This window comes from Phaenicophaeus curvirostris, chromosome 5, assembly GCF_032191515.1.
Source record: "Phaenicophaeus curvirostris isolate KB17595 chromosome 5, BPBGC_Pcur_1.0, whole genome shotgun sequence".
Lineage (NCBI taxonomy): Eukaryota > Metazoa > Chordata > Aves > Cuculiformes > Cuculidae > Phaenicophaeus > Phaenicophaeus curvirostris.
Genome location: NC_091396.1, coordinates 44,368,168 through 44,383,215, shown reverse-complemented (window position 1 = coordinate 44,383,215; position 15,048 = coordinate 44,368,168). Strand labels below are relative to the sequence as shown.

Here is a 15,048-nt window from a genome sequence, read left to right as displayed (position 1 = left end):
CAATTAGATATTGACATCTGCTGAATCAAAAGCGAAACAGAGTGGGAACTACTCTCATTTGATGCCTTAACTGTGGTGTAGTGTTTTGCCATACACTGGTAAAAGGGACTAAGGAAAAGTGATCTGACTCATTTGCAAGAGCCTGAGATCTCCAAGATGATCCACGCTGCTCCTCACAAAAATCAATAACCTCCCAAATGAGACAAGATGTCCATCCAAGAAGAATAACTGCTGTCAATCAAGTAGTACAGGAGAGGAAAGACCTTCAGACTACAATAAGCAAAGCAGGAGCTTGAGCTCTGCCTTCTGAGAGGGAGGCAGACAAACTAGCGAAGGGATTTCTGAAGACCTGCCTTTCACCATGTATGGAACTGCCGTTCCAGCATTGTACAAAAAGCTGCTTTGTATTTCAGGAACTCGCCAAAAATTGTCAGAAAATTCTACCAAAAAATCCAATCACATTCATATGTGAAAGCACACCTTAAAGCCTGTGACTGCATCACAGGTGCAGGCAACTCACTACACTGGTAAAACTCCTGCTAAGAAACAAATTATCTGTATATGGAAAACATGCTTAACAGTGAGATCACTGTAAACAACCTTTATTGCAGCATGCTTTGAAGTAACAACTTAGCTGCCCCAGAGAGTTCCATGCATGCCTTGCTGTTTCACAATCAAAGTGGGTTAGGAGCTCCACATGGCTGGTAACACAACACAGATCAATACCTGCACAAAAGCTCTGCCTCTGTTGCTTCTGGGTAGAAAGGACATTGCTGAGCAAATTCCCCACTGCTTCCACACAGTAACCTGTCCTTGCAACGTACACTTAAGGTAGCTGTGGTACCTTTCTGAAGAGAGAGACAGGAAAGGTCCAGAGAGTGACGTGGTTCATGGTGTTACAGTTCATAGTCATCTGGATGGTAGAGCTCACTCATGAGGCGGTAGATGTAGGAAGGTGCATTACCCCCAATGTTAGAAATGAAGAGAGTGATGAGCTCTGGAGGGACGTAGTCAAACACTGGGCAGTGCACATTGATCTTTGCCAGGATCTCCCCTGTAAAGTGAACAGCAGCAGTATTAGACAAAGCAACTTAAAGAAAGTAAATCTAGCTTTTCGCACATCTTCCTGAGCCTCTGAAGAACACAGCTATGTAGACGCCACCCTGAAGTCAGCTGGGACATCCTGAATCCTTCACTGGGACATCCAACTTCCTCACTGATGTTGAATTACAGGTATGCAGCAATCTTGGATGAGTGAGTGGCAGCACTCTGTTTTGGTAGTTTTTAATGATAGTAACCCAAACACCCTCTGGTGTAGATTTACAATTGCCAGAAAACCTGCTAGTATGTAATTAGAATGCAAGAATCCTGATGCTGTCAAAGTTATTTCAACAAAAGCTCAGGTGGACAAAACGAAAAACCTGTGCCAAACCCGGTATCCTTATTTCAAGTGTTTGTCACATCGGAATGGAACTTTGAGAGACTTTACTCTCTGAAAACAGGCTTGGGAGCTGACACCTTTCTAAAGATGGTGCTTGTGTGGGAAGCCCATCGCAGAGATACTGAGTTTTAACACATGGATCACATAACAAAGTTTTGAGAAATTAACATGAGTTGTAGGAAGGAAAGGAAGCCGCCCTCGGTGTTGGGCATCTGCTCTGTCCCACAGGAAACTGCCACCTGCCTAGCATCATTATCACATTCCTGTCATAAAACAGTGACTCTTTCAGAGCAGAAGCAAATGTGCAGAGATAGTGTTCGAAGGAAATCCCTTTTCTGTACTTTCTGTAACAGAAAGTTACGTGTAAAATAGGATTGTTCCCAGCTCTTGTTTCTGCTTAAGACAATAGGAAAGGATTTTCCGTCTTGAGTTACAGGACAGGTTTGTGTTTAAATTTTATGTGAGCTATTAAAAAAAAAATAAATTAAAAATTACAGCCTAAACCAGCTTGACCAGCCTGTAAGAAGAAGAACCAGTACCTTCTGTGAATGGTAGCACTTCCTGTGGTGACACAAACTTGTGGAATGAATCTTCTTCGTTAGGGAACTGAATGAGAAAGAGTACAGGAAGGTCAGGAAAAAGAGACTGGCTCGTTATCCTAGTGAAAACAGACTCCAAGTACTGGAAGGAACCACAGCAGAGGAAAACGACTTGCCAGGTGACACTTGATTTGTTTAATAGTGCTTGTGTGTAGAATTATCTACAGGTAAAAGGTCTTTCTTGAGATATTTTAAAGCCTCCTATAGCCTGGCTGTCCTTCTGCAAAGCCAAGGGAACTGGCTTCCTCAGTCTGCAACTTCATCTGACAATATTGAGAAAGTACTGAATGTTAGAAACAGAGCATCTCCATCTGTCAGTACACAGGGTCTTTCGACACTGAAATCCACTGTGGTTGAAGAAAAGTAAGTATGGGCATGTCAGCTTCAAGCAGGCAGTAGTCCGCATCCTTATACCCAATGCACCACTTACTCTGCACGCGAGGCAGAGGAGGGTGCTTCGAGGCGATCCTGAGCTGTGTCAGATTTGGGGAGGACCTCCTGTCTGAAGCAGCAGTGCTGGATGGGGGAGACGGCTCATTTAGCAGCCCCATCTTGGGACAGGTGGTGCTTCTACCCTAAGCGCCACAGCACAAAACCACCCCCATGTCTGCAGAGCAGGTGCAGCCCTGTGGGACGTACCTGCGGGGACAGCTTGAACATGGGTGCACACACAATGAGCGGAGTGGAGTGGTGCTTAGCCGCCAGTGCCAGGGTGTGAGTCCCACTCACAGCAATCAGGGCGCCATTGGCCAGGATTGTCTTCGTACCGATGATGACCTTAAAAGGCAAATCAGGATTAGACAGCGTGTTCCACGGCAAACTGGGGAAGGAATGCTTCCTGGCTTGGACCCTCCAGCCGGATGAGCTGGAGGAGGACTTTGTCAGAATGGCCAGCCAACCAGCAGCTGGAGTTACAGGGCAGCTGGATGCATGATCTGTTTCATCTGGCACTGGCTCTGCACCGAGATGTTCCTCTCTAACAAGAGCCTGACTTCAGCACGGTGAGGAGAGCATAGAGGACAAATGTATCTTCTGCTGCAGGGAACACTGAGCAGAAACTGGGCTGTATTCTGTTTTCTACAAGCCTGCAACGTAAGCTTTGTGCAAGTAACTTGACTGCTGGCTGCACCAATTCCGTTGCTGTAAAATGGGAATAATGTAAAGCAGCTTAAAACATACAGACAAGAAGTGGCGTGGTGAGATTTTATGATAAGTAATTTTGTTTGTTTGTTTGTTTGGGGTGTCAAGTCTTCATCTCTATAGAAGTACAGAACAGGTCTGCTTGGAAAGATAGTTTTGTGATTCCCTTCACCACCCACCTTGTGTTCCAGGCAAGGGGAGTTTTTCCCCTTTGGAAATGCTGCCTCTTGTTCCATCTTCTTTAAAAAGCTGAGATTAATCCTTTAAGGCTTTCCTGGCTTGCCATCTTGTAACTGTTCTGCCTGTTAGCCACTAAGGCAGAAAAATCTATCACCGTGCAGTCAGTCATCACAGTGACCTGGGGTTCCACACTGAATCTCCACCCCAGCTATAAACACGGACTATGACAATGTTGAGTCGTCAGTCAAGAAATGCATCCGTCACTGCTGGGACCAGCAGCTGGTTTGGGAGGCCTAAGTGCCCAACCTGCTGTGAGCTCCCTCTTCCAGTGGAGCCCTCCTTACCTTGTTGACCCGAGACATGACAGCGAAAATAGCTGCATCACTCATCACTGTAGTTTCGATGTTCTCTTTTGATAGTCGGACAGCCATTTCGTGACCCTAAAAAGAGGGAGAAGCCAATTGGTCCCCTGGGACATAATTCCCACACCGCAGTTGCGGAGATGCTGGGGCTCAATTCTTGTCTGAATCACCAAAATACCAAGCGATGGAGCACAGATACAGCCTTCTGACTGAAGGACATGCGGTAGGATAACAAGCTGCCTTCAGTCTCCCCACTGCAACTTCCATAATCAGCTTGCGTCCAGAGACAAGAGTTTAGAAAGAACACGTGGAACAAGGCTGCACCTGGAAAAGACAGCTCGCACCTCACCTGGCAGAACGGTGCACACTCAGCAACTATGACCTGGAACTTCCGCTTGCGGGCAGCTTCCTTCAGGAAAGCCTCAACGGTGCGCGAGTAGCCAATGGTCATGATCACCTCATTGGAGTGGATGTGCTCCAGCGCCTGCATAGCGATGTTGTCAGTGGTGCCCTCTGTAACAGAAGGAAGCCATCAGTGGAAAAGCAGCCGCAAAAAGCAACACTTTCCAGAAGAACAAGAGCACAAGCCAACAGTCCCCCATACTGTTCCCTTCACACTGTTCCACCCATCTCTTTCTAAGCCAAAGAAGATTTAGACTAAGTCCTGGGAGGAGGACTAAATCCTTACAGTTTTCTTTCCACCTAAGATGAAGGGGAAGCATCAGTCCTATCCCACAAGAAGCTCCACTCATGAGGCAGTTCTGACCCATCCATACCTAGCTCTATTAGCAGCTCATTAATCGCTTCAATAACGTTAGCTCTGAGAGGAGGATAAGGTGTGCTGAAATCCTCGCTCATTCCTCCAGAAGTCAGGAGTTTGTGCAGGGATTCTTGCTGGTCGCTTTCTTCACTGCGCCCATGAAGCCTGTGGAGAGAAGCAGCTATTCAGCCTTAGGAAAGCACGCAGGAGCATGGCCAGGCTGACTAACTTCCCCACAGCACAGCACACCCTGACGAAAACAGCACACAGGAGGCACACCACGCCATGCCAAAGAGTTTCCCTGTCTCTGGCAGGAAAAAAGCTCTGCCAGGGAGCACCTTCCTAAGTGGTGTGCAAACGTTGCAGTGCACAGACAAGGAACGGGCTCAAGGCCACTACTCCAGGGGAACAGGCCCTCTTAGGAATGCAAGGAGAACAGCTTGAGGTCAGGGTACAGATTGTTCTTGTGAACCCACAACACGTACACCAAGCGGAGTTTCGATAGAGAAAATGTCATCAGCTCTGCTGAAAACGGTAAACTTGCCAAATCCCTCTGTAGGGGAGGCAGGCAAAGGGGGTGATGGAAGGTAAAGGGGTCTTGCAGAAGCAGCAGAACGCATGGGAGGGCTGTTCCGGGCTCGCACAAGGGGTAAGGCTGCAGGACAGAGGAGCTTCACCTGCCGTACTCCTCCCGAATGACCTTCAGCACTCGCCGCACCATGTTGCCCACGGTTGTCTCAGACGGTTGGGCGGCCGTCATCCTCTGTCCCTCTGTCCGGATCAGATCCATGAGCTCCCCTGAAAGAGCCGAGGGCCTCGGTTATCGCTGCCCGGAGCGAACGTGAGGAATCATCGACCCAACACCCGTCCCACGCGAGCCCCGGGGCCGGAGGCTCCGGCAACGCGGCTCCGGGAACGAGCACGGCGGCGCGAGCAGCAAGCACCCGGCCGAGCGGTTCGGTTCCACGGGGCTTCGCGTGGGACGAGCCACCCGACGCGCCCCAGGCTCGGAATTCCTGGAAGAGCGCAAGCAGCGTCTTTGGCGAGGGAGGGAACCCGGCCCGCCCGCCGCCCCTCACCGGCCCGGCTCCATCGCCCGTGCGCCACGATCTTCCGCAGCAGCGACAGCGTCTGCCGCGCCGTGTCCTCGGAGCGCGCCCGCTCCCCGCCGCCCCGCAGCCGCGACACGAAGGCCTCGATCTGCTCCGACAGCTCCGAGCCGGCGGCGCCCGGCATGGCGCCCGCGCTCCGGTGCTGCCGAGCCGGGCCCCGCACCGCTTCCGCCGCGCCGCCTTCCCAGTGGCGGAGGCCGCCGCGAGCTCCCGCCCCCAGCGCCGCCATAGCCAATGAGAGGCGCGACCGGGCGGTGCGCGCCGTCCCCTATCCGTCGCTCCGCCTCTCCATTGGCGGAGAACGCCGACTGCTCCCGCCCTCGGCCACGGCGCAGCCAATGAAAAGTGCGACCGGGCGGAGAGTACCGCCCCGCCTCCCCATTGGCGGAGGCCGCCGAGTGCTCCCGCCCCCAGCGCAGCCACAGCCAATGAGAAGAGCGATTGAGCGGCACGCGGCGCGGCGGCGAAGCCGCGGGTTCGGGACCCGCCTGCGCGACCTCCCCGCGGGGAGAGCCCCTGCGCGGGGATTTACTTTGGACCGTGCGGCGCTCCAGGCGCGAGGAGCCAACGCAAACGGGGTGGGGAAGGCGCAGTTCCTGGCAGCGCGATTGTTCTCGCTGGCGGAGTCCGAGCCGGCCTGGATAAGGCAGGAATGTAGCTCCTTTGTGTCTGGTTCCTGGAGCTCGGTGTCCAGGCGGCGGGGTGTGATTCTCGCCGCGGCGCTGCTTTACACCGCGGCTCCGCTCTGCGTCCTTTTGTTTTAGACGAGGACATCATAGCAAGCTGGTTTACACTGGGAGCTCCCAGCGGGTGCTTGCAGGGGCCTAGTAAGGTGCCTTGGGTGCTCATCGCATCTTTTCTTGGGCTTGTCTGGCTATTTCAAGGCTCTCCCTACAACCCTCGCCCATCCAGGCACTGCTGTGACACCCACAGCTGCTGTGCTGGGTCCTAATGCGCTGCAAGGGATTCGCACAGGGGCTGGGCTGAGATTCCTCCACACCTCTGTCCTCCTGCCACTTCCCCAGGTGTTCCTGTCTGCCTGAGAACGGAGCTCCCCGCATCCCTTGAACGCCTGGCGAGGGGCCATATGTCTGCGTTTGCCTGGATGTGCTTGGGGGGTGCTGCTGCCCCGGCTGGAAGTCAAAAGTTTCACTCTTTGATGAGTTTGATTTGCCCTTTGCCCCTGGAGGGAGTCAGTAGAGGGCAACAGGGTTTGCTGTGCTGTTGGCTGGGCTGGGCTGGGCCCTGCTGTGCTGACCGGGCATGTCCTTATTCACCAATGCGTTTTCTCCCCGCCTTCCCAGCCGTAGGGTCTGTTTTCTTCCATCTTGAATAAATTGGAGTATGCCTGGAGCAAGGCCTGCTCGACTCCACATTTATGCAGGGTAACCAAATTCCCCTTTTTGTCCCTCTGCCGCTACGTTGCAGATAAGGCAGAGGAGGGCTGCCTGTGCCCATCTGCTCCTGCTGGCTGTGCCCCTGCGTGTCCGAGTGCCGGCTACCGTGGTGTGCAGGGACCGCTCCCACGCATGAACCCTGGGACCAGGGCATGCGTTGAATTGGCCAAAAAAAAAAAAATTAAAAAAAAAATCATTGCTTCAGAGCTTTCCTTTGTTTGTTTACTTATCTCACTAGTAAACAGAGCAGTTCTTGGAGATTAGGCCAGGAGGGAGAAGAGGAAGGGAAACTGGATTCTGAGGTTATGACCTCCTTGTGGCTGCTGGGCTGTTTACATTCCCTGCTCTGGTCCCAGTAACTATTGTGGGGCAGTTTCTTCTCAGAGCCTTGCCAGGCTGCAGAGATTTTTCCCTGCTCACGCTGTTCCTGCCCTGTTCCCTACGGTGCTTTCTGCCAGGCACTGCTGCCACAGCCAGTCAGAGACAGCCAGCAGTCTGGTGTCCCTTGAGGGGCAGAGTCCTACGCCTGGTCTGCTGCCTTGTATTTCATGAATGAAAGCCTCTGAATGGGGATTTCATGAGTTATTAGCCCCGTGTAGCTGAGCTGAGCCAGAACCCACAGCTCTTCGGAGAACTGAAAGGCAAACCGTGGGCTCTGGCAGCTCAGAGGGACCGTGGCTATGAGACATCTGGTTGTCATTAGCCAGCAGCTGTCACCAGGACCCAGAAAGTTAGGCAAGGAGGGCTGAAAAGGGGTGGGGTTGGGAAGAGGAGTGGTAGCACAGGGAGCATGGGGGAAGTGGGGAAGGCAGCTGTAAAGATGCACATTGCTGTTGTGGTGCCTTGGCTGCAATCTTGCTGCAGGCAGCGCAGAGGCAATGTGGTGGGAGGCGTGTGCGTGCATCCCAGGGCAGCTGGAAGGAGACTCACCTGGTGGTCCACAGCTGCTGATACTATGGAGCGGGACCCCACTCCTCCAGTGGCCGTAGGCAGCTGTCTCCTTCACAGCACTCCCTCCTTCCCTTCCCTGGGTCTTTCCAGGCCCTGTGGGGCAGAGTTGGCAGCTGTGGCTTCCTAGCTGGTGCATGAACAAGCAAGGAGGCAGACGTGACTGCAGACGGTGCTGTGGGCAAGAGAGCTGAGCAGGGGATGAGCTGGCTGGCCGAGCAAAGCAGCATGTTTTCAGGGCCTGTGGAGGAGCTGAAATCTGGCTTATCTTGGAGAGCTGCCAGCCTGCCCAGGACAGCATCCTGCTCTCTGCCATCAGGGATGGCTGCTGGAGACGCTGCTTGCCCTCTACCCAGTGAATTCTGCATCCCCGGGGGCTGAATGTCATCCCCAAAGTGCTTGTGTGAGAGAGGAGAAGGCAGGACGGAGGATGGGTAGGGCCTGAGAGCACTGGAACACCGTGTGCTGGGAGGCTGTTTGGATTAGAAACTCTCAGTGGATAAGCGGGCTGGATGAAATGCCAGGGAGGGGAGTCAGGGTTTGCTGAACTCTAGTAATTGGACTCGTCTGCAGCACCCACGTAAGCAGAGCGAGCTGTTCACGCTCAGCACAGGCGAAGGGAAGGAGACAGCAGGCGAGAGCCAGCAGAACCACGGCCCAGCAGGAACAACAGGACAGTTGTCAGCGCAGTGTGGACTGTGAAGGCTGGCTTGGTGACACAAGAAGCAGCCGTATAGCATCATGGCTGGTGACTAAGCCACTCGCTGAGCACAAGTGAATGAGTTTAGGATGGCATGGTGCACAGGAGTGAGGGGAACGTGAAGCACAGTTGAAGGAGAAAGACTCACCAAAGATATCTTTGATGTGACATGATTGTTTTTTGGAAAGTCCATGCTTAAAGTCTTGAGACAAAAACAAAGGTAGTAACTTAAGCCTAGAGCTCTGGTATCCACAGATGTAGAAGGAGAGCTGTAAGAAGGCAGGAGTGAATCTGCTGAAGGACTGAGGGGAGCCCAAACCAGCATTTTCTGCATGCTGCAGGGGAGAAAGTAGGCCACGTAGTAAGTGAAGGGGTTGGAAATAATGGGCTGAACTGGGCGCTCAATGCGCGTTTAAAACTAGAGCTTCCAAAGAAAGAAGACAAAAAACCCAAACAGCTGGCGATCAAAAGCAGGTACGTGAATAGCTGGGAAGCTCAGCTCTGTGGGTCTGGAGGCACACGCAGGCATTGCCTGAGTCATCAGCAGTTTTAGCATGCTTGAAATTCATGGCTGACACCGCAAGTACCATGGCATGTGCTCTGCTGGTCTTTGCTGATGACCCTCTTAACAACTGTCCCTTAAACTGGTCATCCTTGGGAAAACACGGCTGCTGTAACAGCCTGGGCAGCCAAGGAGAAACAGGGCTCGCTCTGGAGAGTAACAGGACAGATTCAGCGCCTCAGCTTAGCAAAGGATTTGACGCAGCTCTTTGCTTGGCAGCCCAGATGTACGTGTGCCTGTCTCTGCTTGGACAATGGCTGCTGGCTCATCCTCACTTCAGCACAGCATCCATGGGCAGACCGAGCCCATAGACAGAGCCTTGCGGTACCAATGGAGTCAGTGATCCCTATGGGAAATGAGTAGGCAGTTCTGAATCCAGCCCAGACTGTTGCTCCTGCCAGCAAGTATGCCATTCGTGCCCCTTGCCTTCTTGGAGCCTTAAAAATAAAGACTGGGAAGTGGGAGGGTTTCTGTAGGGCTTGTAGTGGAAGCGGCCCAGGCTGGGCTGCCCCTCACCTTTCACGGCTGCCAGGAGAGCCATGGGAAGCTGGTGTCCAAATGCCTTCCCTGGATGTGGAGCCTCACTCGTCGGTTCATTCATCTGCGGCAGTTCCCCGAGTCCCTTCTCAGGATGCAGGCAGCTGAAGGCAGCCGGCTCAAAGGCCAAGCTGGTCAGGAAGAGGCGCGGGAAGTGTGGGAAGTCACTGCGTGTCATGTAGGAAAACAAGCCGCAGCAAGGTATGAGAGAGCACAGCGCGAGGCTGGGCAGGAGGTCTCAGCCCTGGCGTTGCTGATGCTGTGCTGGGCCTTCGCACTCGGAAAAGGCGTTGGCTTTGCTCAGTGCCGCCAAAGGCACAGGTGGCTCAGAAAGCTCAGTGGCACCACACAGGTGTTGGCTGTGGCTCTGTCCTTGCTCAGAGGGCAGGCAGCAGGCTGGCTCAGCTGGGGAGGAGGTGATGTGGGGGGCTTATTGCTCCAGGCTGCCTTCGGAGAAGCCCCCAAGCAAACCCGGTGCGGCTGCAGGAAGCCAGGCCCTTGGGGTGAGACAAAGCGCGGCCTGGCTGCTTTGTGGTCACTGAGGCGTCCGTGACACCAGCAGTCTGGGCTGCTTCCTGGTCACCATCCAGCTTCCCGCAGTTCCTCCGCTCATGCGCTCCCGGTGCTGCAGCTGGCCCCAGGCTCGCTTTGCTCTTTGTCTGCTGTGGGTGATGGCAACTATTCAGTGTCTGCCAGGTTTCAGGGAAAGGGAGAGATGAGCTGCTCCTCCACCCACGTTCTGGGAAAGCCTCTGGGATGAAGCCCTGCCGATGCACACGTTCGCTCCTTGATGGGGAGAGAGCGCTGTGTAGCCTGCATCCCTCCTCTGCCTGCATCCCACAGCCCCCCCCCTTATCAGCAGGCATGATGCCGGGGAGCAGAGCTTGGAAGCAGCCCAGGCTGCTGCCCCATCCTACACAATAGTGGAGCCTGCTGCTCCCAGTCTCCTTGCCTGTTTGCCTTCCAGAGCCAGGCAGAGTCTCGCAGTCGGTATTATTTTGCTTTGTGTCAATATTATGACAGCTAAAAGCAGGAGAACTGCATCCACATGATAAGCAGCCAGAAGCTCTGGGCTGGGTGGGGATCAGGTTCTAGTTTGGCAGGGGAGAAAAGTGCCTGGCAGCCCCTGCCCGCTGGCTGGCTGGGCTGGGATTACTGGGAGACAAGGGGCAACAACAGAGCAGCGGGCGATGCGTGCCCCTGCGCCTCTCCTGTCCATTTGGTGGTGTTCACTACCCTTTTCCTGGGGGCGATGAAACATGATAGATATACAGAATATGCTTGATTCTCCGGTGGAAAAGCAGCCTCAGTCTCTTTCCTGGGGAGAGGGGCTGCTCTGCTCCAGCTGGGACAGTCTTGTCCCTCCTGGGGCTGCCCTACCTCATCATGCCCATTCCATGTGGGCCTGGGGTGCTTCATCTCTGTGGATGCTGGAGGGTCACGCACATGCTGCTGCACCAGTCTGTCCTGGTTGCAGCCTGTTTGGGCTTTCCCAAGCCCAGCACTCTGCAGCTGCTGGAGGGAAATCTGGCAGGATTTCTGGGGGCTCTTCTCCCACCCAGGGTTTCAAGAGAGGAGCTCAGGTAGAGCAGGGTGAGCTGTGCCATGAGCACTGTGTCTCTTCTTCCTGCTCCAGATGCTCAGCACCTCGTGTGTGAGGGGCTTGTTTTGGGACCGTAACTGCACGCCCCACACGGGCTGCTGATGCAATGCTTACCTGTAGGCACCCACGTATGCTTGGGACTGTGGTTTGGCTCCCTGGTGCCTCGCCTTGCTCTGAGGCTGGGCTCTCCTGCAAATACCTGTGGCCTGGCCAGTCCCTGTGCTCTCTGTCACCTCCCTGCTGGCAAAGCCGACTGACGGCTGGGCTGTGAGACAGCCAGTCCTCATTCACCCTCCTGTCCACTGCCAGCATCGCTCTGCTGCCTGTCCTAGTGAAAGGAGACTCTGTCCCCTGCCCTGACCTCAGCCTCAGTGTTAAACTAGGGTGGCACTGAAAGATGAGGTGTTACGCTGGGCAGCGCTGGCTGCCATGTGTTTCTGGAGCACCACCCGGCTGAGGGCCACAGCTTCCTGGGGTTTGGGTCTGACGGTTTCAGGGGCCTTCTCCTCAGTGGCATCATCCCTAGCCCCATGGGGCATTTCAGACATGCCCAGGAGCAGCAGCCAGGCTTGCTGTAGGTTTCCCTCACCCGGGTCTCCTGCCTCAGGCGGTCTCAGTAAGCGCCGGTGCTTGACCCGCGCCCCTCCAGACGTGGCGGTGCGGTGCTGGGGGGCAGAGCCTGCTCTCCCCAGGCATGGCGCTGGGCTGTCAGGTGCCTGTGGTTTCGGTCGCGGGTCCCTGGAGGAGCTGAGCCCCCCACCCTGAGGAACCAAAACAAACAGCAGAGTTCCTGCCACGTGCGACCGGGGCTGACTAAGGCCATACGCTTCCGCCCGCTGCAGGCAGCGGCACCGGGGCTGTGAGCCATCGCCATCGGGGTGCACAGCACAGCCCATTTCCCCCTATTGTCAGCGTCCCCCTCGGCAAACACATTCCCCTGCGCACCTGGGCTGGGAAGAGGCACTGACGCCATGGGAACCAGGTGCCAGGAGCAAGGGATGTGCTGCCAGCAGAGTCCCTCGGTGTCAGAGCCATCACGATGCAGCTCAGGGGGTTCCTAGGAGCCCAGGTGCCCCGACAGGTTGCTGGCATGTTGTTTCCTTAAGGAGGAATATTGACCATCACTAGTCACTAGTGCAGCTCTGCTTGCCTGCAAGGGCACTGGATGGCACTGTGTTCCTGGAAGAAACCAGCAGCAATCTCTGTGCCAGGGAAGTCCATGCCAGACCATGCCCGTCCCCATCCCCACTCTCACACGCAGGTGCTGCAGCTCCAAGCAGCCAGTCTCCAGCTCTCTATCTTTTGCCTCTGAAACCACTGTGGGGACACAACCTGCAGAAGGCTGAGCTGGTTGATCTCAGCATTTGCTGTGAACCAATTTCTTTGCACTTGCTGAGAGGGGAACTTAGGAGAGTCTAAAATCTGGCTCACAGGGCAGGGAAAGCAAACAAATGCAGCATTGAGGGTGAAAGACGGGCACTCTGGGGTGAAGAAGGGCAGACATGAGGAACCCAGTGCTTTAAGCCTTTGTGCTGCTTTGTCCTTGGGGGTCCTGTCACAGTGCAGGATGTAGGTGGCTGCTTGAGAACTCTTGCCCACTGGGCAGGAGAAGCAGCAGCAGCCCGAGGGGGTGACTGTGCCAGGCGCCAGAGCACACTTGGCACTGCCCTTGGTGGAAGGCTGCAGCCCTGCAAACTGTGGAGTCCTAAATAGCAGCAGCACAAAAAATAATGCCCTAAGAATTTCAGCGGTGTCCTCCAAGGTCTTTAGGGGTGGCTCAGGATGTCCAGGCTACAGTCAGCTTGGCAGCTACACAAAGATAAGTTTTTGTTGGGTTCTTTTCATCCAAGGTGCTAAAGGTGGGATTTTGGAGGGGAGAGGATGTCCATGATGGAATTTTGATGCTCAAATGGGGTTATTTTATGAAAAAGAGGACTTAGAGAGAACTTGCCCGTGGTGAGCAGGGTGAGGTTTTGTGGGAGAGCGGGTGCCTGCACTGGGCTCCTTCACTGCTTGCAAGCAGCACAGATCCAGAAAATGTAAGAGGCATGGAGGTGAGCGCGATCCCTGGCGGGGCTGTGCTGGGTCACGCTCGCAGCTGGGTGCTGGGGCTGCCTGTCCCTGCAGGACCGCTGGGTCTTCCCTGCAACAAGGACGCACCATCATTCCCCACCCGCCTCCCTCCCCAGCACCGGGAGCAGGGCAGGAAGGCAGCACAGGCGGGCAGCGGCATATTTGGGGTGATACTCTTAGCCCATGGCTGCTGCGTGGGGTTCATTGCAGGGGAGGCATCTGCCCTTTAAGGAAATGTCTGTTTGCCCTGTGTCCCTGGCCGTTCCCTTGGGGCTCCTCTGTCCCTTGTTCCCAAAATGCGTAACTCTGCTTCCCAGAGCCTGGCGGAGGCCGTGTGAGGGACACACCAGTGCATTTATAGCATCAACCTCCAGCCCTGTCCTGCAGCTGGGGAAGGGTAGGCTCGATCCCCAGGGAAGAAGCATGGCAGAGGGGAAAGCAAGCTGAAGTAGTCCAGCCAGCTGGATGTTTCTCCCATTTGCAGGGGGATGTTGCTGATCACAGGTTACCAAGGTCCAAATATTATTTCGCTGCTCCTGTCTCTTCTCCGTGCTGCCTAGAAAGGGGATGCTCATCCCAGGAATGTAAACTCTGTCCAAAGCCTCTGAGGAAATGGCTTCAGACCAGGAACAGGATTGCACTCAGCAATTAAGGGCTGGTCTCCCCAGCCGCACAGCTCCTGAGGGAGAGCCCTTTGCTCCAGCGCCAGAGGCTGGCCTTGTCTGAGAGGTGGCCGCAAGGGACCTTCCTGCAAGGACAGGCGTGAGGCCCCATGTGGTCACGGTCTTCGCAATAACAGGATTCTGTCTGTCCAGCGAGTTGGCAGCAGCTGCTGCTCAGGGCAGCCTCTGGTCTGGGCTCTCAGGTGGGAAGAAACTCTCTCTTCACCCCCCATCTCAAAATCATCCCTGGGGAGCTGTGTGTGTGGGACCTCTTGGCCCAAAAGGTCTTTGGGGTAGCAGAGCACAGGTGTGCTCCAGCCATTGTAGTGGGGAAGTTACCTGCTCCTTGCTGCCCAGCCAGGTCTGAGAGCATGAACAGGCACTGAATGCCGTTCCGGCAGCCCCCCGGCAGCTGCCGTGCTGAGTGATGAACTGCAGTGCACCCGGCCCCCCGTGAGCTGGGATTTCTGGGCGCTTATCTCTGCAGCATCTCTCTGCTAATTTGCCAGGCCCCGCTCCAGAAGCTTCCTCACACGGCAGTACCAATGCCTGGAAGCTCCAGACGGAGCTCCCACTAATGCCTGAGCCCCTGCCACCTGCATGGCCCAGTGGGGCTGGGGACAGGTGGCTGGCGTGTCCCACATCCCCAGCGGACAGACCTTATGGGGCTAGGGACAAGCCACCTGCATCCGCATGCCCCAGGGAAGGACATCACACAGAGGTGGGCAGGGAAGCCCTGGAACAGCTTCCCCCCTCTCCCAGGAGGACAGAGACGTGAATCCTGACAGGGACACAGCCCGTTATTTCCCCGGGACCTGTGGCCTGCGAGGGATCGTGTTGCTCGCTGGCATCTCTTCCCTTCCCACCACCCATAGCCCCAGCTTCCCCAGCCGCTAGGGCTTAAAAATAGAACAGCAAATGCCACCGAGCTCCTTTGGGTCTACCCTTGGCAGCGGGGGTTGGCCCCAGACC

General features: G+C 55.1%; 2 protein-coding genes across 2 annotated transcripts in view; one reads left to right on the top strand and one right to left on the bottom strand.

Moving 5' to 3' along the window:
• The window catches only part of MLH3 (mutL homolog 3), a 140,653-nt gene that overhangs the window by 19,414 nt on the left and 106,191 nt on the right, over nt 1-15,048 (top strand). The window lies entirely within an intron of this gene.
• On the bottom strand, nt 587-5,758 carry EIF2B2 (eukaryotic translation initiation factor 2B subunit beta). Its single transcript, XM_069858617.1, has 8 exons — nt 5,562-5,758; nt 5,160-5,280; nt 4,499-4,647; nt 4,072-4,235; nt 3,705-3,800; nt 2,680-2,817; nt 1,981-2,047; nt 587-1,054 (listed from the first exon to the last, which is right to left on the bottom strand). The coding sequence occupies exons 1-8, from the start codon at nt 5,716-5,718 to the stop codon at nt 897-899; spliced, it is 1,050 nt and encodes a 349-aa protein (XP_069714718.1). The 5' UTR covers nt 5,719-5,758; the 3' UTR covers nt 587-896.